This window comes from Chelmon rostratus, chromosome 3 (genome assembly GCF_017976325.1).
Source record: "Chelmon rostratus isolate fCheRos1 chromosome 3, fCheRos1.pri, whole genome shotgun sequence".
Classification (NCBI taxonomy): Eukaryota; Metazoa; Chordata; class Actinopteri; order Chaetodontiformes; family Chaetodontidae; genus Chelmon; species Chelmon rostratus.
This window is the reverse complement of record NC_055660.1, coordinates 16,336,972-16,360,579: the sequence shown is the minus strand read 5'-3', so window position 1 is coordinate 16,360,579 and position 23,608 is coordinate 16,336,972. Positions and strand designations below refer to the sequence as shown.

At 45.7% G+C, this 23,608-nt stretch overlaps 2 protein-coding genes across 8 annotated transcripts in view; both read right to left on the bottom strand.

The window, feature by feature from the left end:
* Positions 1-195: 195 nt before the first annotated feature.
* Positions 196-11,623, bottom strand: slx4 (SLX4 structure-specific endonuclease subunit homolog (S. cerevisiae)). Of its 2 annotated transcripts, XM_041933425.1 has the most exons (14): positions 11,487-11,623; positions 10,702-11,230; positions 10,359-10,566; positions 9,983-10,207; positions 9,639-9,865; positions 9,047-9,342; positions 7,542-7,785; positions 7,085-7,278; positions 6,578-6,724; positions 5,975-6,144; positions 3,426-5,875; positions 2,282-2,381; positions 1,298-1,621; positions 196-851 (listed from the first exon to the last, which is right to left on the bottom strand). In XM_041933425.1, exons 2-14 carry the CDS (start codon positions 11,108-11,110, stop codon positions 464-466), a joined length of 5,382 nt encoding a protein of 1,793 aa, XP_041789359.1. In that variant the 5' UTR covers positions 11,111-11,230; positions 11,487-11,623; the 3' UTR covers positions 196-463. The 2 variants fall into 2 exon arrangements, with proteins under 2 accessions (XP_041789359.1, XP_041789360.1); XM_041933426.1 differs by having other exon boundaries at positions 196-848; positions 10,702-11,613.
* Positions 11,624-13,090: 1,467 nt separating this feature from the next.
* The window catches only part of crebbpa (CREB binding protein a), a 41,764-nt gene continuing 31,246 nt past the window's right edge, over positions 13,091-23,608 (bottom strand). For 2 of the 6 annotated variants that reach the window (XM_041934505.1, XM_041934506.1), the window contains exons 18-31: positions 23,222-23,461; positions 22,737-22,825; positions 21,697-21,777; positions 21,480-21,536; positions 20,620-20,697; positions 20,461-20,528; positions 19,961-20,111; positions 18,935-19,081; positions 18,717-18,830; positions 18,373-18,538; positions 17,883-18,050; positions 17,493-17,654; positions 17,065-17,346; positions 13,091-16,806 (exon numbers count right to left, since the gene is read on the bottom strand). In XM_041934505.1, the coding sequence (XP_041790439.1) occupies positions 14,503-16,806; positions 17,065-17,346; positions 17,493-17,654; positions 17,883-18,050; positions 18,373-18,538; positions 18,717-18,830; positions 18,935-19,081; positions 19,961-20,111; positions 20,461-20,528; positions 20,620-20,697; positions 21,480-21,536; positions 21,697-21,777; positions 22,737-22,825; positions 23,222-23,461 (4,107 nt within the window). In that variant the 3' untranslated portion in view covers positions 13,091-14,502. The remainder of the gene's footprint in view (positions 16,807-17,064; positions 17,347-17,492; positions 17,655-17,882; positions 18,051-18,372; positions 18,539-18,716; positions 18,831-18,934; positions 19,082-19,960; positions 20,112-20,460; positions 20,529-20,619; positions 20,698-21,479; positions 21,537-21,696; positions 21,778-22,736; positions 22,826-23,221; positions 23,462-23,608) is intronic. The other 4 variants (XM_041934507.1, XM_041934508.1, XM_041934509.1 and 1 more) reach the window with 2 other exon arrangements.

The following is a 23,608-nucleotide window of genomic DNA, read 5'->3' as shown; positions in this document are numbered from 1 at the left end:
TGATTAAACTGTCTGTAGAAATGTGTATATTAATGGGGGAGATATGACGATTAAAAAAGCTGCTGTTAGAGTTTCAGTTGATAAAATACCACGTGCTAAGGATGACATTTTGTACCATCACGTCCATGAGATGACAGAATGTGAAAAATCCATCCTGAAATCATTTTCAGCCTGAGGAACCATTTGTGTCCTTGATCCACAGCAACACTTCCATTTTTTATTTTCACAGTGAGGGTTCACAACAAACATAACATGAAACAAAATACTTAAAACCTGTTTACATAGTTTGACAAAGCAGTAAAACCTGAAGTCTCCTGCTGAGGAATCAGCCGTGTTAAAACATTTCATAATTCGATTTTTAAGGCCTCTTCTGTCTGAAGCTATTTCACACAAATCTTCTGCACTAAAATAAAACCTGGTGCCTTTCACAGTTTCTCCACAGTCCGGTCCTGCAGTCCAAGATTCAATGCATGGCTGCAAGACCCTTTTTCCTGCCCGCTCCACTTTCACCCGCTGCCTTCGCCCTCTTGCCCGTCTTCTTGCCCCGCCTGTGGCCGGGTGCAGAGTGGCCCTGCTTGGCCGTCGTAAATGTGATACACTGGGAGTCCAGATAGTCCGCCAGCTTGGCAGCACCCAAGCGGATCCCGGCCGCCTTGAGTCGCTCTTGGAGCTGTGACAGGACCAGAGGCTGGTACTGGAGGATCTGTGTGTACAGTTCGGACTCAGACAGGATGAAGGAGCGCACCGCTCTGAGGCGATCCTGGAGGCGTGTTGCCACCTGGGAGGCAGAGATGCCGCCGTCACTGTCTGAGTCTCCGTCGGAGGAGAGGCAGAGCTCTGGGTTGGACCTGCTGACAGTGCAGGAAGTGGTTAGATGCATGTACTGTATTTATGGAAGTTATTTCAAGGCAAAAAGTACCATATTTACTTGACAATACAAGGTCTTGTAACCCAAATTAAAGAGGCTGTAGGGCTCCAGAACAACCACAAGTAGCACTGGTGCTCCGTGCCGAAAAGAGCAGCAGCACTGAATATAGGAGAAACACTAAATTTAACATGCAACGCAACTCATTCTTTTTTTTGTCTTCTTTTGTCTTACATAATTTGCACCTCTCGTACCTGCATGCATTTTAAAATATCAAAGACCACGCTGACAGCCTGAGTACACCCTGTGCAGTTGTGTGCTGTGTGACAGGACTCGTAGTGACGGTGTTATTCTGAGCCCTCTGAAAACATGCAGAGCAACGACTGAAGTGTTACACCAGAGATGATCCACACACTTGACTACACACGGTACCTTTCAGATTCTTCACTGGCAGCAGTTGAGGAGGTGTTGGAGCCCTGTGAGGCAGACAGCAGCTCGGCCTCCTCCTCTCTGCTGTGTTTCAGAGAGGAGCTGGCAGCGGGCGCTCCGGGCTCTTTAAACCTCACTTTCTGGGCGCAGGAGACCAGCTTGTTTCCAGCAGACACTGAACCTCTGGGTGGGGGCTTCATCTGAGCTGTGCAGCCTGCAGAGGGGGCCTCATCCTCAGAGTCGGAGCTGACCAGCTGGTGGGTGTACTGGTGGATCTCCTTCAGTTTGAGGATCATCTGGCGCTTGGGTAAAGGCCGAACACCAAACCTGCACAGAGGAGAAAGCAAGAGGCTTTTGTGACGGGCAGACGAACAAACAAACAGATGGACGGGAGGAAAACAGCCTGAGATACCAAAGAGAGCCAGACAGACTAAGGTGACAGTGACACTGTGGGAGGTAATCGGATAGGCTCCTCTGTTGAAGGGAAATTCCAGTATTTTTAAACCCGGGCCCTATTTTGGGGCATAAATGAATAATAGGTCCAAAAAGTTTAGGAAATGGTCCGGTAGATCACCTCAGCTGGGAAACAGGCTGCAGTAGTGACAACATAATCCTTATGTTCATCCACTAAAAGTGTTTTTGCCACAGGCTCAGATTGTTCTTCTAAGTGTCTGGAAACTGTGAAACATGGAAAGGATCCCTAAAAACATACAAACAGCTCTTCTCAAAGCCACCACACTCCATTGACAAAAACCAGAGTTTTACCTTGCAGAATATCCTTGGCTTTTAAAACACGGTAGTTCTGATCACAACAAACAGAGAAACTAACCGATCACTCCCATGTTCTGCCAGGTAAAATTACTGCTTTTGTCAATGGAGTCCGGAGGTTTGAGGAGAGTGATAAAACAGCTGTTTCTGGAAAAAACATGCGTCCACTCTTCCCCCTGTCTTTAATGTGGGGGCGGGGATGACGGTGAACTGACTGACCTGTTGAGTTTGTTCTTGAGCTCCGGTGTGTCCATATCAGAGTAGTGGGGCAATGGAGTGATGGGCACCAAGGTACGCCGCCGTTTATTGTGTGACGATGCTAACGAGACAAACAGCAAGACATTGTTTAAATTGTCTGATTTCTGCACACAGACTTAAATAAGACACAACTGAGGGCAGTGAAATCAAAGGTTTGACACTTAAAAACACTTTAAAAAGATCTCAACCAGACATTCATTGGTTATGGTGTTTTTAATTGGATCTGGATTGTCACACCTACTGCAGTTAGTGACTAAATAGATTTCCCAGAATGCCTTTAGAGCAAAAGACAAATAGACTAGTTATTTTCATAGAAAGGTGGACTTATGAAATGTGAACATACTATTTATCAAAGTCATCAAACATTTTAATATCCAACAAATGCTGAAATCAGTGGTTGTGACAGTTTTCTTCATCTTCTGTGATGTTAAAATGAATATCTTCACATTATTGGATTGTTGATCAGACAAAACAAGAGAATTAAACATGTTAAGAACATTAAGAACATTTTTTGCTGTGTTGACACAAGAAAATAATCGTCAGCTAAACTGATTGTGATTGCAGCCCTAATTTTAAAAGATTATCAATAACTTTGATTAAATTAATTAATTGGCTCAGCTCTGAAAAAAATACATCAGAAAAAACATTTGCTTTTACATTTATTTTAAAATTGTAGTAATTGTTGTCCGGCCGTCTCGAGTTGCTTGACTAAAAAAAAGTGACGGTATATTTGGTTGTTCTATTTTCTTCTGTCTGGGGACACTGGTGCTTGTTTTCAAGGTGGATTTGTTTCTAGGTGTGTGTCACAGTCTTGAGAATACATTAACTAAAGAAGTATGACACCAACTGCTTCTAGAGAAGATGATCTGTTTGGATCTTTCAGCAGAAATGCGTGTATTAATGGAGTAAATGTGACAATTAAAACAGCTACATTTTACTCTTTAATGCTTTAACATATGGACTTCGTTACCATTCTTTTGTGACGGCATGCTGACGTTAATTAGTGTACACGCCTGCATGATTTGGACTGAAGTAATGTAACTCTTGATTCTGCAAAACTACATTTGAGCCAAATCACACGTACTGCAGCAAGAGTAAGACTTACCGGGTGTTTTGAGCTGAGCAGAGGGGTTCACCTTCTGAGAAAGAGGAAGAGCCTCCTCCTCCTCCTCTTCCTCCTCCTCCTCCTCCCAGCTGTCCCATATTTTGGAGTCCAGGAGGCTGTTGTTGATTTCTGGTGTGGTCCTGGTGGTGGGGCCAGGTGCTGACGGGGTGACTGAGGGGCCTGTATGAGCCTGTATACTGGTGGATGGTTGTGAACTGTGAAATAAAGAGGGGGCAGTCACGCTGCTATGGCTGTTCATAAGACGGACACTAGGTGGTGACAGCTGACAGTCGGTAGAGTAAGATGACCTGGCTGTTTCTCGCTGTCCCGGGCTGCGCTCCTGCTGGCTGGATCCTCTGCTGTCCTCCAGCCTCAGACTGAAGCAGCCCGGGTTGGCATCTGCGCAGACGTCGAGGCCCCACGAGTCGTTGAAGGCTATGGGGGGCTCGTCCATGGCCATGAAGCTCTGCTGGAAACTGGATTCAGCAACTTCTGTCACTCCATTTTCTCCTGTTGCTTCTTCCTGCTCTCCTTCATCACCCATGTCTTTATTTTTGCACTCTATCTCTCTATCCTCATCCCTTTCTCCCCTTCTTGTTAGCTCACCCCCTGCATTGTCGTGGCTGCTGGGCTCAACAGATGGTTGGCTTTGACAAGAGGAGAGGAGCCTCTGTGAACTTTGAAGACCTCTGGGAGAGGAAGAGGAGGGTGGATCTGAAGGGTCAGACAGGGAGGAGAGATGAAAGCTACCTGGCTCTGATTTCTCTGGGCTATCAGATGACGCCCTATCTCTTCCTTGGATTGTCGACCTCTGGTTATAGAGGTTGCTGTGGAGTGGGGAGGTGGCAAGAAGAACAGGGAGCTGGTGGAGCTCAGTGTTCATGGGAGTGCTGCTGTAAGGCCGGGGCTGGGGGTGGAGGGGTGTATCCTGCTTTGAGACCGAACTTAAGGGGTGTGAGCTCTTAGATTTGCTCAAGGGAACTGGAAACACTCCTCCAGGTTTACTCACATCACAACTACTGGTTCTTTCAGGGCAAAAGTTGAGATCAAAGCTGGAGCTACAGGGAACCGTCTCGTCCAGTTTTAACCTGGGAACACTGCTCTCTGTTGGGCCGACGTGGGCAGAAACTGAACTGTTGGAGGTCTGAAGTTTGTTGGTAAATGGTAAAGCAGGAGAAGAGAAAACAGATGAAGAGGAGTCGCCTTTAGGGAACAGCTGCGTCCTGCACATGCTGCTTTTGGTCTGAGTGGAGCTGGTTGTGGTGCTTCGTCCATGCTGGAGCGGAGTGGATGGGATCAGCCAGGACACTTCTGGAGAACAGTCCACTGGACTCTGGTCACACCCGGAACCTGGATGACTTTGAACCAGTGCTGCAGATGGACTTTCAGGACTAAACTCCAAACTGCTGGACTTTTGATTCTCCGGGGTGCGTCCATTTGGTTTCAGGGTTGGCTGCTGCTTGATCTGGGTGTAGCTCTGAGGGTTCTGGATGGTGCAAGGAGAATGTGGCGAAGGACTGTGGGAACTGAGAACTACCTCCATTTCATCGCTGGAGTCAGACAAAACTATGAGCTCAGGTTCCTTATTTTTCTGAGGCGAATCAGGAGAAAGGTGGACACAAATACTACGAGGACCATGGCTTTCTCGCTTCAAAGGGAGACCTTCTTCTGGCACAGCCAGGTCAAGAGCATCTGTCCCGGAGTCACTCTCTTGACCAGGGGACTGACCTGGGACAGGCAGGTTAGATGAACTAGTTGGAGGGCTGAGGGAAAGGTCCTCGACAGCGCTTGCTGAAGATTGAAGCAAAGCTCTGCCGGACAGTTGAGATGAGGGTTTATGGGGGGACTCGTGTTTCTGGGAGTGAGGGGTGTGTGTCTTTGACTGGCCAGAGGTAGAGGGTAAGGAGGAGGGATTTCCTTCCTCGTAGACCCCCCAGGAGTCTGAGAAGAGACGGCTGTAGCTGCGATCCAGACTGGGGTCTGGCTCAAGGAGAGGATGCAGCTGCAGGCCTGTTGAGCTTCTTTTGGGTTCTGTCAGTTTTAGGAACACTTCTTCTCCATTTTCTTTCTCATCTACCTTCTCCTCTTCCTCCTCCTCCATGCTGTCTTTCTCCTCCTCCTTCTTTCTCTGCGTGGCGGCAAACTCATAGATCTCCTCCAGCTCTTCCTCATTTACCTTCTCCTCACAAATCTCTCTGTCACCTGCTGTGAGGTCATCGGCTTGACGGTCTTCTTCCAATCCTCTCTCTTCATTGCTTCCTCCCTCTGTATCCATACCCTCGTTGTCTTCTTCCTCGTCATTCCACATTGAGTGGAGCAGCTCCAGGAAGGCCTGGTCTGTTTGGTTGTTGAAATTCTCCTCCTGGTTCATGAAGTCTCCCTCAGCTCCCTGAGTCGCCACATCCTCTCTGTGGAGCTCGCAAAGCTGCTTTAGCTCCGGCAAGTCAAACCTTAAAAGACGAAAGACATTTTTATAATGTAAGACATCATTGAGTGACAATACTGCTCATTATAAAATAAATCTCCTGGCTCATATACTGGATACTAACCTGGAAGCAAGCTCCAGTACATGAGGCTGCAGGGATGGTGGGATGGAGGAGTGGGCTGTGTAGAGGTAGTGCAGCAAAGCAAACACTGCCTGTCCCGGGACGTCGCTCATCAGCACCCTCTGGGATGCAGGCATCCCCTCCTCCTTTACCCCAAAGCCACATTCATGTACCTGTGAGAGGAGCAGGGGAGGAAGAAGAAAACGGCATGTTAAAGCGAAAGAGAATAAACGTGCTGATGTTGTCAAATGTAGACTTTTTAAAAATGTTATTTGTCTTTGATGTAGCTTAGCTCTTAGATAACAAAAAACCCCCCCACACATTACACATTGCTCCCAATACAAAATCTCTCATCCTTTTTCTGAATAAAATTTTGGACTAACTCAGGTTGACAAATGATGCCAATCACTGAAATTCACTGTAAAGCTGCTGCTCAGCTGAATTAGAGGAGCAGAAACTATTGGCTGATAAGTATCCAGTCAATTATAGCACAGTTGCTATTTAAAAGTGGATAACAGAACATAGATTTCTGGAAAAGCATGCAGCCCTGGCTCATATATTAACAGGCCTGCAGTGCTTTGCCAGACACACAGTGATCATTTTTACCATTTCTGCCAGCAGGGGGCAGCGAGCATACACCATGAAGGAATGAGCAAAGTAGACTTCTCCACTGTCCACCTGGAGCTGCACATCACTGAGCTGAGGGTTGTTCACCATGCTGCTGAGGTCTGATGCCAGTCTGGACAGCGCCACCTACAGAGGGAACACCAGCAGGAAACACTGGGCTCAGTGCACTGCAGAGTTAATACACAAAGGCACACAGCAGGCACAGACACCACATTTCATACTCTATGTATTATCTCAGTCCGAAAGAAAAAGTAACACAAGAAACATAGCATATAAAGTCTTAAAGAACATGATACAACATTTCTCTTGCATCATTTGGGCTTATTATTTTGGAATTATTTGTTGTATGTCATTACAACTGAATATAATAAGTAAAGGAAGGAGAATTACTCCACATATGATAAGATTAAGGCAGACAGAAACGATGAAAAAGGTGCAGGATCCAGATCAAACAGTCAGAATAAGTGCAGCATCATCTGGTCTTACTGATCGGTGGCTGCCTCGCTCATGATCCGCTCCTGGCCGATCAGTCGTCCTCCTCGCTCGGCTGTGGATGTCGTCTGGGTGCGTTTGTGTTCTTTCCAGTAGGAAGCTGCTCGCACAGAGGTCAGCTTGCTCCTCTGACTCCTCAGGGACGAAGCCGCTCAGATGAAGGCTTGTGATCAGACTGGCACTGTTCTCTGGGGGGGACACACAATCATGAGCAGAACTGATGACCACTTAAGTCACTACCAATAGACAATAAAGAGAAATGTAGGTTTCTTTTTTAAATATTCAAAATAAACACTGAAAATTCGCTATGTGCATTGAAAAATGCGTAGTGCCACGAAGGAGCTATATTTACTATATTACGATTCATTTGTACAGATTTGTTTCTGTTATCTGGGCATGCAAATGCCTCTACTCATAAACAAATATTTTATGAACGTACTGTGTGTGCTACCTTTGTTAGGGCCTGAAGTAGGGTATCCACACTGCGTGGGGGTCATGCCATCTTCAGCCAGATCCATCAGGTCTCGGAGAGTCTGGCTGCCCACTGGTAGCTGCTCTGTCCCTGTGGAGGCGGCAGCAGTCTGGGAGGAGGATGGCAGGATGGAGGCCGTGGTTCTTGTTACAGGAGCTCCTTCACTTGCAGACTGGACAGAAGGCTCAGCCTTGCTGATGTTGCTGCAGGAGGCCGCATCAGTCTAGAAGTGGAGGAGAACAGTTTCAGTTGAACTCAGCTGTGATTTCATTTCAATCCTTTGGTCAAAAATTCAACGCATCAAGAAAGCTCACATTGCAGCCACAACTCTGTTAGATTCTGAACCTCACAAATGGAAACTGTTTTCATTGTTTTGATGCAAAATGCAGTCAATGACCCCATGCGTTCTCCCTCAAACTCAACTGACACAAAAAACTACATGTAAAAACTGAAAAAAAGGACATAACACAAAACATACTGTCAATTATAGTGCAATTTTCTACATTCTGCTACATCTATAGCTCAAAGGAATTCTGAGCAGGGATGGATCAGATCAGACATGCAAAGAGATTCCTGCCGAGGTGTAAGAGAGGAGATGTGGCTGAAGTCTACGAGAACTTGTGGTCAAATGCAGAAGACAGGGTTGAGTAGCACTGTTTTTTTCTATATCTGTTCTCTATATCTGTATCCATAACCATATTGACTACACATGCATCATATTCAAAACACATGCATGAATAGTGAATATGGTTAGGGTACAGAAGACAAAAAATTGCTTTAGTTTAGGAAAATAAAGTAACCTGATCCATACTGCAGCATTTCTGGTTCATTTCTGTAGCATATACTGTAAGGTAACACTATTTATATTTAGCTTCATATTGCAAATGTAATCTTGGCAGTAAGGAAAATAAAAACATAAATAAAAAACAATACAATAAGACAAAGACAATAGTGATACATCTTGCGGTGCTACCTGTCTTTAGCATTGTTTTATGTCATTGTGTTACAAGTAGCAAAGTGTTACTGATGGCAGACAAATGCTGTCAGTGTTCTGGTATAGGAGTTGATCCTGAGATGAGTACCAACTGTTTTGGTTACACTGGTGCATTCTGTAATTAACTCAGTACAGAGAAATGTGTGTTACCAGTTGTAAACTGTAAATCAACCTCTATGTGATGAACCAGGATGTCAGCTGAATTCAGGACAGAAAAACAACAGCTAGATCCACTGGCAGCCGTTACTAATCAATAACAAAACCCAGCATCTGCCTTTCACTGTTTCAGACACTTTCTATGTTTATCTTCCCCTTCATATTTCAAGGACAGGCCATAAGTACCAGACAGTGTGTGGATCTCTATCTTAAGTGACATCTGATGAAAAAAAAAAGAACACAAGCTTAACACTCTGATGTCAGTTTGACTGCCTGTTCAGTTCAAACAAAACAACACAAGGAAGTGTGTGAACATGTCGTTGGTCTCTCTCACCGCTGCCAATGCCCAAGGCGAGATGAACTCTCTGAGCTCTGGGGTGTAGAAATCAGACAGACAAGTGGAGCCTCCGTCCAGTAGTGTGCTCTTCTGCCAGAGGGGGGCAGCACCACTCCAGCCAAGTAGACTGCTGGGGCGGCGGGGCGGGGTGGGGGGAGAGGGAGCCCGGCTGCGTAGGAGGAGAGCAGAAACACGTTCCTGCAGCCTCGTCTGAGCCGCCTCAGCATCCTGAACCAGGAGGAGTGGAGGAGGACGAGGGATGCCGCCTTTTTTCCTCTTCCCGCGCCCCTTACCTGCATCAGGAGGGGGTTATACTGTATATTGGTTTGGCTTATACCACAATTAACTGACAGTGATCCAATTATTGGTTATCTTTCATTAAGTGTAAACCTTTTGTTGCGCTAATTTTGTCTTTTGTCAGCTGCACTGCAACAAGCAGCAGAAGCCATTGCACAGCTGAAGCTCACAGCCTTGCACACGATGAGGATCAATGAAGAACAGTAATGAGAAATACACCTGTGCTCCACTGTGAGACAGAATATTCCCTGCTGTACATGCTTTATTAAAAAACACATGATGTAGACTGTACCTGCGTCTGTCCTCCACTTCAACACTGCAGTCATGGAGGTGTGAGAGGCAGCGGTCTCTATTTGTAATGGTCTCTCAGACTCTCCCTCCTGTTCCATCAGGGAGGAGGACAGAGCCATTGCCACCATGGTGTCTTCATCCAGGGGTTCGGTCTTCTTTTTGGGCTTCTTCCTTGCTGGGACACCTGACTTGGATGGGCCTTTTCTTTTGGTGCCTCCAGTCTCTGTGCTGGAGAGAGAAATATACAGAGGTTTGATTAAGCTTTATAAGTACTGTAATTCTGTTGTGAGGTGATAGGCAAACTATTCCTAGTGTGGGAAAAGATTGCCAAGTAGGCTGACTCACGGTACGTTAGCAGTGGGGACATTCTGGGTCTCTTCAGCCTGTCTCTGCAGAGCCTGCAGCAGCACAGCAGGAGGGACGCCCATGACTGAGGAGCAGCGCTTCAGGTGGGCCGAGCGACTCTTCTGGGACTTGAACTTCTTGCCACAGATGGGACAGTCAGGGACCCCAGGAGGAGGAGGACGAGGAGGAGGGCCTGGGCCGCTCTCTTCACTCTCATCCAAACACCTGCAAAAAGGAGTCATTCTCACTCAGTGTGTCTGCAAGTCCAGTGCCTGTCTGTGACTTGCAGGCAAGATGTGTAAGTTTATTTCACTGTTGCAAATTAGTAATAAGAACATCTGTCAAGTGCCTAGAATGCAAATGAAAATGTCCAAACCTGTTGAGGTGCTGTGTTCGCCCCTGAGGGGTCATGTGTGACAGGTCTCTATGGCAGATCTGACAGAAGAAGAGGGCTCCGTCCTCTAGGTCCACCGTTTGGGCTTGTGCAGCTTCCCTGTCCAGCTCCTGCTGCATCCGCAGGGCCAGAGCCTCGTCACTGTCCAGGGGCTCCACATGGTGGCCTGAGCTGAGTGAGTCTGAAGCATCTGGGTACAGTACAGAGTAGAGGTGGGAGATACAGAAACAAGCAAAGGGTGTGCTACATCTGTATTATCTCTGTTCACTGGGGACAACAACGCTGCATACAAATAGTGTGTGTCAAGAGCATCCTGTCATCTCACCTTGTCTTTGCACCAGAGGTGGAGCAGGAACACTGTCGTTCTCATGGTTTGTTGTTTGGCTCTTGTCCTTGTGCTCCATCCTCTGTGGACTGGCTCTCTTGAACTGCTGCATTCTCTGGAGGACTTTGTCTTTCGCTGTCAAATCTCTCTCAGACTTCGGTCCTGCTGCTGCAGGCACAGCAGACGACGCAGCATCTCCTGAATCACATCCAGTCCCTCCACAAACCACATGCTGCTGGGTGCCAGCACAATCCCTTTTGTTATTTCTCTTCCTCTTTTCTCCATTGCTTGCATGACTGGAGGGTTGGTGATCTGCTTTCCTTGGCTGTATGGGCTCACCTGGTTTCTTGCGGACTCGTTTTAGCAGCTTTGAGCAGAGATCGACAAAATCCTGGTCCGAGTCATCCATGATGGTGTCCTTTGTCTTACAGTAAAAGGCCACGCCGGCATGCCCACTGCTGTACAGAGACCTAGTTCAGGTTGGAGCAACTGGTGTCCAGAGTGGGGTTCAGGAAAAAACAAGCGTCCCCTGTGACAAGAACAGTTACATTTGCTCAAGCACTGACGTTAACTACACGTTAGCAAGACTAAAGGTTCTCTTACTGTAAAATTCAAAGAAGATAGCTATGTTGTCCGTCAATGCAAACCCGTGTTTACAAAACTATGTTCTGTCTGGGACCCTTTCTTAACCAATAATTTCTGAAAGCGAATGTTTGTGGTGAAAATATCAGTTGGATAGCAAGCAGTTACACAGCTAGCCGGTGATGCTAACACCTTATCCTCACCCGGGTTCGACGAATTTGCTCTTTAGCTTTATCTTTCCGCCTCATTGCTTCTCATTCACGCAGTGGTGATTCTCGTGCATTTTAAACGATATGTGGCGTTATTCATGATTTATATGGCTAATAAAGCAGACAAGAAGTCAGCGAAGTTTGTTTTCATTTCAAATGCACTCACGCTCCAGCGAGTTATTATTCCCCGCCCCTACTCTGCCTCTGATTGGCTCTGACCATGACTTTTTTCTAAGGCTATTCAACCTCGCTGTACGGTTGGGTTAAAAAACATGCCACTCAACCACTTCATTTGAGCTTCCGGTCATGTGACTTTGAACGAATGAACGCGTAGCGTCAAGGTCACGTGGCTGCAGGACGTCGTCTGGGACCTTCAGAATCATTTATAGCATTTATAATTACCTTTGTAAATGTAAGGCCCTTGTTAACACTTACTATTTAAACAACCAAATTTCTATAATAGCAGCTATGATTAAGTCAGAAGCAATTACATTTATTAGAAACACCCTTAAAATGCAAAACAGGGCAAACTAGTAAAAAGCAAATTGAAAATGATCGTTACTGAGGCACCTGCCAAAGAGTGGGTATTTATGTCATATTTGTCCTTATGCACAGTACTGATGTTTTCACCCTGTACCTGTCTTAGTCAAATAATAAATCATAGTCCTTTTGGGATCTCAAAAGTTGTCAATTTTAGGTCCCCTGAGAAGCTGAGGAATAAAAAACTGTCTTCACGCCATCACAAGACAGGCAGAAACTGAGTGTATAAGAAACAATAAACATAAAGGTCTAACACTGATAAAGTATGTTTAAAAATATGTTGACTGCTGTGGGTGCTTAACCTACAGTAATTTTCATTAAGACAGTCACTAAGTTCACTCAGACCACCTCAATCTATTTTACATTTCAATGTCTGACTAAACAGACATTTTGGAAAAAAAAAAAAAGTCACTGCCTGAAGTACCATTTAATTTAAAAACCTGTTACACACACCCACAAACTTAAAGCCTTCTTCCATCCTTACTTGAACTATTGTGTCTACATGTATTTATGAGCCTGGACCGGATTTCAGGCTGATTCAAAATGAGGTGCGCCTTGTGTCCCACTTAAAACACCTAAAACACATGACTGGAATTAGAGGTAAGGATTGAGGCATATGACTTAGATTCCCTCAATACTTCCATTACACTATGAAAACTTAAAAATGTAGAGACTTGACTGGGTTTTTTTATTTAGTTCTAGGACTAAGAGAATCGAGCCGAGGTGACTTGGAAATTGATTAATGCTTTACACTCGAAGCAAGGTGAGCTCTTACCAAATAAAGGTGAAAGAGCAGGTAAGATGTTCACCCTCCACCACACCCTGTTAGTTAACTGACAAAAAAATCCTAACTTCTTCTAAGTTTCTGAAATGTAACATGAGGCCTATTGTAAAGTCCTGCATCACTACATATAAACTACCCTAAAAATTAACTGCAAAATCACCCACTTCTCCAATCTGCAGGAATTCTGGTGAGGAATGAAGTTGCAAAGTGATCTCAAAAGAACTGTTCCATTAGAAATAAATGGTATTTTCAGGTAGGAAAGTGCAGATACAGGGGTTTTACCAGAGATGTCACTTATTTTTCCACCCACCATTTCTGGCGACCGGATGATGAAACACTGTTGAGCTTAACCAAATGAACACAAACCAACAGGAGTGATGCCTTAATATTTAGTCAGAGTACTGGAGTTCTTCTGTTGCACACAGTTTATTTAACAATATGGTATATAAGTAAGAAATGAGTCTTTTACCAGTTTATACAGTGATTTCATTCTCTCTTCCTTATATTTATAGTATTTTGCTTAATAACTTGATTTACAATAGGAGAAAAAGTAAATCCCCCCCCAATTCAAGTTTTTGTGAGAGAGGAATGAGGGTTGATAACATTTCGTTTTCCTCCAGGTGAATCTCCAATGAGCCCCTCATCTCTAGATAGCACACAGCTTAGTGTAAAATTTAGAGGATGGGGCGCCATCCGAGATGTGGCCTACAAACAACTGGTGATCATTCCACCTCAGCTTAGGGGGCTGGTCTCTTTCTCACACTCTCTTTACACTTTACAACATTTGTATGACAAATTCTTTTTAATGTCAAAGCAACAATTTTCTACACCTGCAAGACAGATTTTCCAAATTCCAGGCCTCTGAGATGTAGGTTGCAGTCCTTGTTGTCTGTGTTTGTGAAACCAGTCAGAGCTGTAGTTATTTTAGTGACTGTGAGGGTTTGTGTGTCAGTGTCTTCATGTGCGCCTGCATACATGCCCGTGTATACACAACCTGCCGCAGTCCATTTCCTATTTTAATACAACTGAGTGCTCTTCATACACAAAAAGAAGAGGGGAACGGTCCCTGAACGCATCATCTTGGAGTAATGGTACAACACTAGATTACAATTGCCAGGAATGACAGCTTGAGAAGAGAACGAAAACCTGGCCCAACTTCCAGACAAAGTATTTTACAGTTTGAACAAAAAATGCTTTTAGTTTCTTTTCCAAAGGTACAAAATAAAAAGATATGAATAATATAATGCAATTGTACATTTTCTTAAAAAAAAAAAAAGAAACGAAAAGGCATGAAACCATACCAAAAACAAACCAAAAATAAATTGAGTATTGAACACATTTGGTCTCAACCAAAAAATATATTCTTTGTGATTTAAATTTCATTTAAGAAGCAACTTGCAAATCCCTCAATATCTTAAGGAAGAAACACCCATAACTTGGGTTTAGGAAACAATTACATTCCCTATAAGTGTTGACTTTTTTCTGCGACCAAATTTTCTTTTTTTTTTCTTTTTTTTTACAACAGTTGAAACTTTTTACATGTCAGTACAAAAACCGTTCAACCTTAGAAAGAACAAACAAAGCCCTCTAACGGGATAAAGAGTCTGAGGGGGACCTCGGAGGAAGAGGAGTGGGAGGATAGGTCCCTGGGAGCAAGAATGTGTTCTTTAGGTCCCAGCAGAAATGCTACAATCCCTCCACAAACTTCTCCAGAGTGTCCCCTGTAGCATCACCCACCATCCCCAAGTCACTGTTCAGCCCCCCTCTGTTGGGCGTGTTAAGCTGCGGTAGCATGGCGCTCTGTTCTGGTGTCCCCAAGTGCCCCTGCTCCATGGATCCTGACAGCGGACCCCCGAGTCCCGGATGGGGGGAACCCGAGTGGGGTGGATGTGGGTGCTGCGGCGAGGGCTGGGGCTGGTTCTGGACCTGCGGTGAGGGACTGGAATGTGGCCGCTGCTGGGGCTGCTGTTGCGAGGGCGGACAAGGGGACTGGACAGGCGCGGGGGAGCGGACTTGGTTGTTGAGGGCGTTGGCAAGTGTGGGCTGGCCAGGTAGGTGGCCTCCACCCTGGGGCTGGCCAGCCAGCAGGTGGGTCTGGGGGCTCATGGGGCTGGGCTGGGCAGGAGAGCCCATCTGTTGCTTGAGGACAGCCTGCTGCTGCGGAAGTTGCTGCTGCTGCTGCTGGAGCATTCGCTGATGCAGTAAGTTCTGGGTGGAGTCCATCCCCATGCCAGACTGGGCCATCTGAGCCATGGGTGGGAGCTGCCCCATGGGTCCCCCAGCCGCTCCTGCTCCTGCCTGCATGGCTATCTGTTGCTGCTGTTGCTGCATGCGGAGCTGGGAGTACGTAGCTGCTGTACCCTGTGCTTGGGCAGGGAACTGGCCAGGATGACCCTGAGGCATCACACCCTGTTGTTGCTGTTGCTGTTGCTGCTGTTGCTGCTGCTGTTGCTGCTGCTGCTGTTGTTGCTGTCTTAAGAGTTGCCGACGGTAGAGCTCCTGGATCTGGGGGTTGGTGTTGTGTGCTGCATTCATCAGCTGCCCTTGAGCCCCTAATGCAGCCATGCCCTGCGCAGGAGGCTGCTGGGGCTGCTGAGGGGGCATCCCAGGCCTCTGCACCGTCCCTCCTGGCATGGCCATGGCCTGCATTGTTGGCATGCCGGGCTGCTGTTGCTGACCTGCTTGCTGCTGTTGCTGCTGCGGCTGGTTGGCATGGTACTTGGCTGTTCGTTGTTTGATGAAAGCAGCCATTAGCTGAGGGTTTGATTTCAGGATGTTGAGAACTTGCTGCTGCTGCTGGGGTGAGCTGGGAGACTTGAGGGTGCGGAGAAGGTCCTGCAGGGCATTGGGTGCAATAGCACCAGGTCTCTGGGGTGTCTGTGGCCGGGCACCAGGCTGCTGGGGAATCAGCATCCTCTGGCCTTGCTGAGGTTGCTGCCCTGGGGGCATCATGGCTCGCTGCATGGTCATGGCCTGTTGTGGGGTCTGACCTGGGACAAGGCCTGGTTGTTGAGTCTGAGCTGCCTGCATGGGCCCTGCAGCTCCAGGCCACTGTCCTGGAGCCATGCCTGGTTGCATGACCTGTGGTCCCCGGGGCCCTGGAACCATCTGCATGGGTGGCTGCATTGGTCCGGTCATGCGCTGCTGTGGCTGCTGGGGGTTTATGGGCAAGCCGTTCATGTTGACCCGGTAGTTCTGCTGGGCCTGTGCCATCATCTCGATGTGCCGTGCCATCTTGACTGCAGCAAGTGGAGGCTGCTGCTGTAGCTGCTGAGGTGGCTGGGCTGGCTGCGGGAGAGGGGACTGCTGCTGATGTAGAGGGGAGGCCTGGGGCCCAGGCTTGCCCTGAGACACTGGTGCTTGAGGTTGGCCATTGCGAGGTGTGTTTGGGAAAGAGGGGGACATGACACCAGCTGAGTTGGGTGTCTGTGGCTGGTTGGAGAGTGGCTGCTGGGGCGTCTGGGGAGTGCTGGGCTGGGCATGGGAAGTGGGAGTGCTGGGGGCAGCTGAGGCTGGCGGGGACGGTAGCGGCATGGTTCTGCCTTGCATGGTGGCCATTCTTCTCCTCATCAGCTGGGCCTGCTGGAGCCTGTGCTGCAACTGTTGCTGGCGAAGCTTGTGCTTGATGTTCAGGCAGAACGGGACAGGACACTTGTTCTCCTGACAGTGCTTTGCATGGTAACAGCATAAAGCGATAAGCTGCTTGCATACAGGGCAGCCACCGTTGGTTTTGCGCTTGCAGCCTTTGGTGTGCTGCACCACTCGCTTCATCTTCTGGCAGGACGGCAGAGAGCAGTTGGCATTGCGACACTGACAAGCATGGACCAGGGACTGGATGCAGCGCTGGATACTTAAGCGCCGGCTCTCCTGTGGGCTCTTGGAGGCCTCCCCACTCTGGCTGTTGCTGTCGTCGTCCAGACCAAGGCCCCACTTCACCATCTGGTGCTCGTGTCCCTTTATGTTGTAACAACTAATGCACAGATCAAAGTCCTGCGAAAACAGGGCAGACAGGGAGACAGTAATAAGAATGAGTCAAATCAATTTGTCTGAAGTTTAAAAAGTGTACTCTTGTTGGTAAAAATTCAAAATTTTAATGTAGTCCATAAATATTCCTGATTTATATTTGTCTGTCTTTATATGACAGACTTCTACTTACATTTAAAAGAAAGACACATTAAAAGACACTGACACAGGAGTTATTGCACTGTAAAAACCCAAGCACACTGATAGTAGTAAGTAGTAACTCACCTCGCACACAGTGCAGTGCCAGCGTGTCTCCACATGGTGCTTGCACTCGTTGCAAGTGTAGACAAAGCGGTCCTGTCCTTGGTTGTGCAGCTCAACAAGCATGCACATGGTGCTCCACTTGCACCTCCTGAGGGAGCTGAACTCCCAGTGTTTGTCCCTGGCCAGAGTCAGGAAGGCGTCACGGCCATCCATCAGGTCACAAGAGAGCAAGGGGTCAGGGTCAACGATGGGCGGCAGGGTGTTGGCCATGGGACCGGAGTGGAGATGGATCACAAAGAACACCTTCAACAGACGAGTGAATTAGAGTTAGAGAAGGAAAAGCAAATGATTGGCATTTATTCACCATCTGATACCTGTCTCTGATACCTGTCTGTTTATCTTCAAAATTGCTTTTATTATAAAATATATAAAGACATAAGAACTCTGACCTCTTTGTGCTTCTCCATGGTAGCATATAGCTTCTGGGACAGATCATTAGCTACATTCGGCATCCCAGGCTTCTTCTTATTGGCTCGGCTCACACTGCTCTTGTTTTTATTGGTCTTCTTGTTGTTCTTCTTCTTAGCGTTTTTGCTGTCACCTGGTGTACCCTGCAGGAGATACACAATGACAGATATTCAACACAAAAGCATATTCAATTGTCACATATTATCACTATATTGATCGACAGCTTAAAAGGGAGTGGTATACGAAATAATATTTAACCTACAGAAGCTTAGAAGTGCAAAATGGCTGTCAGAGCTGATAAAACATGACCAGAAAGTGGAGTTGTTTCAATGCTATTAACCCGTCATCAAACCACACCACAATGTTCGCACCTCAGGAGTTTCAGAGGCTGCGGTGTTCTCCTCCTTCTTCCTCTCCTCCTCCTCCTGCTCTAGCTCCTTGATGCTCTCCTCCAGCACGTTGGGCCAGAAGTCACCTTCGAAGTAAGGCAGCTCATTAGCACTGGTCAGACGGTCCTCTGTTGCCTGTTTGAAGATGTCCTGAGAGGAAGACAAAAAACATTGATGATTCAAGTTATTAAAGATGCATTTTCCTTATGTTTCATGTACTTATCTGTTAATACTGACAAAGCAGCATATGCACAGCCTATTAACGATTAACACAAGATTATACTAGGAAACGTGATCAGGAGAATCAATGTTCAACAATGTAAATCAAAATTTACCAAAAGAAGAGTCATCTCCCTATACAAATTAATAAAGGTTTTGCATGCACATGTAAAACTGCCCTTTGTTCTACATATTGACATATTCAGAACTAAGGCCTTGTGTTAGTATTTAAAAGAAAATTTCTCCTCCCTACTTTATAGTCATGCAGAATCCTCTCTGCGAAGGCCTTGTCCAGCATCTTTCTGTACCACTCCTGTAGTCTCTTCGGCTTTGGGATCTTCTGGTCAGGAGGATGGCAGTGAAAGATGTAGTCATCTCCTTCACTGGGCGGACAGGCCCAGATGTGGCCCTGGGCATACCTGCCGGCATAAACAGACCAAACATTAGACCAGAGTGCTGGTGTGTACGGTAGCACATCTGCTGCCCTAGAACAGAATCCCTAGAACTGAATCCCAACACAAAGTTCACTCCAGAGACTCTTCTCTGTGTTGTGTCTTTCAAGAGGTGAAGCAGAAAAGGAAGAAGAATTAGGCTTACCCTAGTTTCTTGACATATTCTAGGTAGCCAATGAGAATCTCATGGTAGACTGCTGTTCGTAGAATCCGAGGTCTGAAGAAGTGAATACTGTCAAGGTATGATATGTAGACCCGTCTGTGAAGGTAGAGAGGGAACACAGTCAGTTTCACTGATAAAAAGCACCTGAAGTGTCATCCCTATATTACTATGAACTACATGCAATAATGCAATGTGCAGACCTAGTGTTGGGGAATGGGCACTCAGAGCCGTACTCCTGCACATGCATGCCAAAGAAGCACACGTCCACACCGTCAATCTCCTCAAAGGCGAAAAGTGCTTTGGTTCTGTAGGGAAAAGTCTCGGGCATTTCACCCGTGTCCACAAACCTGTTGTAATGAAGACAAAATGAGTGAACGGTAAATAAGAACAATTTGTGATATTCAGTCTTAGGTCACTGCTCGCTATAAACTGTCTGTGTGTGATATGTTGGGAGGGTCTGGTCTGAACACAAAGGTGTGGATGTTATATAAGGGTTTCTCTTGCTGTATTTGGGCAGGGTGTAAAGGCATGTTCCCATAAAAACATTTTAAAATCTTAAATTAAGTATTCCATAGCTCAATAAGTATGCAGTACAATAAAGTATATTCATTCTTTATTATCTTTTGATTTTACAAAGGCTTCTTGGCAACAACAGTCATGAGCTGCCCAAGAAGTTGCTCTGTGTATGCTGCTTCTGTTAACAACATAATGGGACAATTCAAGTCAAGTGGCCTTGAGTCAATAAAAAGGCTCAAGTCAGTCAACCTGAAGATAACAGGTTCTTGGATAAGGGCCTCCTCGCTGCAAGGATGGGATGAGCATTGTAGACTTTGATCTTGTGAAATGGTGAACGCCCCTCCGAGGTACTCAGGGAGGGTGTGTACTCCAACATGTCAAACATGCTGGTTCCACAACCACTCTGAGTGGGTATAGAAGCTTTACAGAGGGCATTCAGCTTTGAACGGCAGGGACAATAAAAATAAGCTCAGGACAAATACGAGCGGTGCCAGTGCATCTAGAAATCAAAGAGGCCAAAGACAGGTATTTGATGGCCTCCCTCATCTTGAGGTTGTTTATTGATTAGACCAAGGCATTATAGCACATAAATGATGATCAAGTAACGCACCAAAGCATATATTACTTAGAATTATGAGCCGGCTTCTGGAAACTTTGGGGAAATTTCACTTGAGACATCCACTCAGTCCTCCTGTCAGTAATGCCCTCACCTGGCTTTCATGCCTGGTTTAACTTCCACCGTTTTGTCGGAGCTCGCCACCACTCGCACAAACACCTCTCCAGCTTCTGGATGGTTCTGTCTCTTCAAGTATTTATTCACACGGTCCTCTATATACATTCCCAATCGTGTGGACTGCAGCCCTGTACAGACAGAGGGGAGAGGGGATTTTAGAAAAATGTCATTTGTTTTAACTTTCTAGTATTTCTCATTAGAAAAGCAGGGTTGCATTATGTTGTAAACATCTTGCAGAAGCTTTAAATTTAAGTCAACAAGAAAAGCACTCAAACTCATTCAGGCCACCACTACAGGAAAACCAGTGAAAGAGACATATGCAGCCCAAGAGCAGGTGGTTTGTATTATCTTGTGTCTTCTGTGTTTGTGAAACAAAACTGCAACAATCCGTTGACATTTTGACCACTGCACAATGCAAAGCCGCTTCAAGGACCAAATATTTACAATTCAAATGTGGAGAATGAGAACTGAACTAACGTTTCGCGGAGAACTTGTTTTCCTTCCGTGTTTTACCACTCTTCTTTAAACAGTTGTCACAGATGAATCTGTAAAGAAAAAGGCAGCAAAGTTAGACTTACTGTTATAATTAAAACACAAAATCTGCAAATCTAGGAAAAGTAGATGATGACATCTCACCCAGATGGCCAAATGACCTCGTAGTGTAAGACACATATCTGGTGCATCTTCCGTCCGCAATCTTTACATTCAACAAACCTGAAGAAAAGCAAGTATGTGTTATGCAAGACAGTTCCACATTTTAAATCAACATTCACAGATCTCCACAGAAATCTTTTGTGTTACATATTAGACAAGAATAAGACATTTAACACTCCCTGACTCACTCAATTGGCCAAATGGTAAAAATACAGATATCTCACAGCATTATGTCAACAGCACTTTTGTATGTCCTCTGACATGGATGAACCTGTTCCTGATGGCCACTGTTTGTATGAATGTTTATATCTTAACTGCTGAGGCCACAAGTGACAAAAAACATTCCCATTCAAGATTATGTTCCTCCAGTCGTTACGCACTTGCAAGCCAGCCAATGCAAGTGCGCCTTTGTGGGAGGATTAATAAGTATCATGCATTTATTTAACACTAAGTAACAATGACAATGTGAAAGGCAATCAAAGAAATAAGGGCCTGTGTTCTCTGATGGAAAACCTCTTGTTTCACACAGTTCCACTCAGCAGGTGGCGCTGCTGAATTGCCCCAGGGCCTCACTGAAGCAAAAGTGACTGATCAGAGAGCACCAGAGAGAAAATATGCAGACTGTGCACCAAAAGCAAACAAATAAAGCCAGATGTGGGTGGCAGAAACAAATAGATATACGAATAGATGTGATCAGAAAAAAATGAAGTAGGACAGAGCAGTAACATGATTATGTAACACATATGAGACTAACTTCTGAAAAAGAAGCTTAGAAAGAACATGCTTCTCTGTCGGTATTAGTCCTTCTCACTGCAAGGGTGTTGGAGTTTTTGTCTACTTACGGTTCAGGGTCAAGTACATCATTCTTCTTCCGTTCGAACTGGTCCTTCGATATCCTCCTGAAGTGTCAGAGGAAAGAAGCAAAAAGGAGCAGCGGTGAGGAAAAACAAGACGCACACAAAAACAGTCCTAGTGTCTCACAATATGTTTCTGCAAATGTACAAATGTAATTTGTTTTGCATTTGTATAGTGGGTTTATCAATAAGCCAGTTTACTTACGTCTGTGGCTGTGCAGGATCATCTCCCAATGTCACACTCTCCCCCTGGATCTCATTGAAGCACTTCTCACAGAAATGATACCTGCAAAAAAAATACAGTCAGTATTCAGCACATTCAACACTACACGTGCAGCTGAACAACAATTAAATGCAGCTCCTCGTCTTTTTCAGTGAAGTGCAACAACGTTTAGTATTGGGCTATTTCATTATGTGTGTCCAATATAAACGTGCACAAAAAAAAACACCTGTCTTTCATGTTTAATAACACAGAGGGGGGATATCCCTGAGCTCCCATTGAGAGCGTAAATGGATTGCGCTGCAGGATCCTCGCACTGTCTGTTATCTGCTGTATCACTACTGCTGCTGTGCTGCTCAGCTCTCAAAGTGCTCAGTTCATGTGTGGGGGAAAAAAATGGCTGCAGTTCCACAGTTTATACAGCAGGCGGTGCAAGGGAACATGGTGTAAGCAGTCATATGATGGCTTTAAACTGAGTGGAAAGGCAACAATGCTGTTTGTGGCCTTAACCAGCATTATATTTTCATCTGTCATACGGGGGGCAGCAACACTGAATTCACTCATTCCCTCGATAGATGCTGAGCAAAAAGCAATTAGCACAGTGCTTTGGTGCTCTCAATGTCTTAGCTCTTAAGGGTTTAGGGTCTTCAGAGCGTTTCCCTTTGTGTGCAGCACTGGAACCTGGCTGTTAATAAATGTTCTGAGCAAAACCATTTTGTAGTCTCATGCAGTGCCAGGTCTGGGAGGCAAGGACATTAAACCTGAAGCTGTCAGGATGACACTACTGCCTGAATCACAGCAGTACCTCTAGAGCTAATGAGGAACAGATCCCAGGCTACAGGGGATGGGAAATACAGTTCAAATGGCTGCATTCATTGCCATTCAAAAAAAAAAACAATTGTGCATGCAAATGTGTGATGTGTATGAGACGATTCAGTGAGATTTCAGCTAATGCAATATTATTTTATACCCAATGCATAGTTGAGTTCAGAGGCTCTGACAAACACACACACACGCACAGGTACCTGTTCTGGTAACTGTAGTATGTGCCTCCAGTAGGTATGGTGCAGAGCTGCTTGCCATAGCAACAGAGGGTTTGAGGGGAGAACTCATACTGCAGACACAGACAACAAAGGTGGTCAACAAAATTCAGACAGAATCCTTCAATAAATCCCTTCCATCATGAGTAGAGAAATTCATCAGTTATTGTGAGTGGATATTTAAAGTTTAGCTCTCAGTGCCTAGCCACGTGGACAGAATGTGCACAAACCACTAATATTCACAATCACAGGGTAAAAAGTAAAACTAATTTTCATCCAAATGAGTCAAACTGTTCTTAACACCGGTAACACCGGCTTGTTTAGTAACTTGGCAGCCGCCTCACAAAATGAGGTTTTAAGAGCCATTTATGGCTAAACGATATCCCTTACATCAATGCTTTTTGATTCTTTCATACCTCCCCCATTTACTGTATCATCCACTTCCCTGCTGCCCAACCCCTTCATCTCACCTTCCTCCCGCAGCAGTATCCCAGGCCCTGCATGACAGGGTCAATCTCTGACTCGAACACCTCTGCCAGCTTGGAGCAGTACTTGTAGACACGGGATGTCTTGCGGTTGTAGAGCCAGGCGTTGTTGAACATCAGCCAGACATCATCGACATATTGCCAAGGCTCTTGGTATTGGCCTGTGTCAAGCTTACGCTTTATTGTGGACAGGTCTATTGGGTTCTTAACAATGTCAAAGTAGTCCTACAATGAGAAAGACAAATACAAAAAAAATAAGTGAACAAAGAGCAAAAATAGTGCAGCTGAATGATGTGTGTCCACCAAAACCAGCCATGACATAAACCCAATATCCCATGAACAGCACGAGTCATCATTTAAAAGTTTTTGTTT

What these genes read in the sequence shown, in the direction of transcription:
- slx4 (XM_041933425.1), bottom strand. Translation starts at nt 11,110, where the DNA reads ATGGATGACTCGGACCAGGATTTTGTCGATCTCTGCTCAAAGCTGCTA. An exon ending in CGAACACAGCACCTCAACAG is followed by an intron (nt 10,208 to 10,358) that starts GTTTGGACATTT and finishes TCCTTTTTGCAG; the next exon opens with GTGTTTGGATGAGAGTGAAG. An exon ending in GCCAGTGAAGAATCTGAAAG is followed by an intron (nt 852 to 1,297) that starts GTACCGTGTGTA and finishes CTGCACTGTCAG; the next exon opens with CAGGTCCAACCCAGAGCTCT.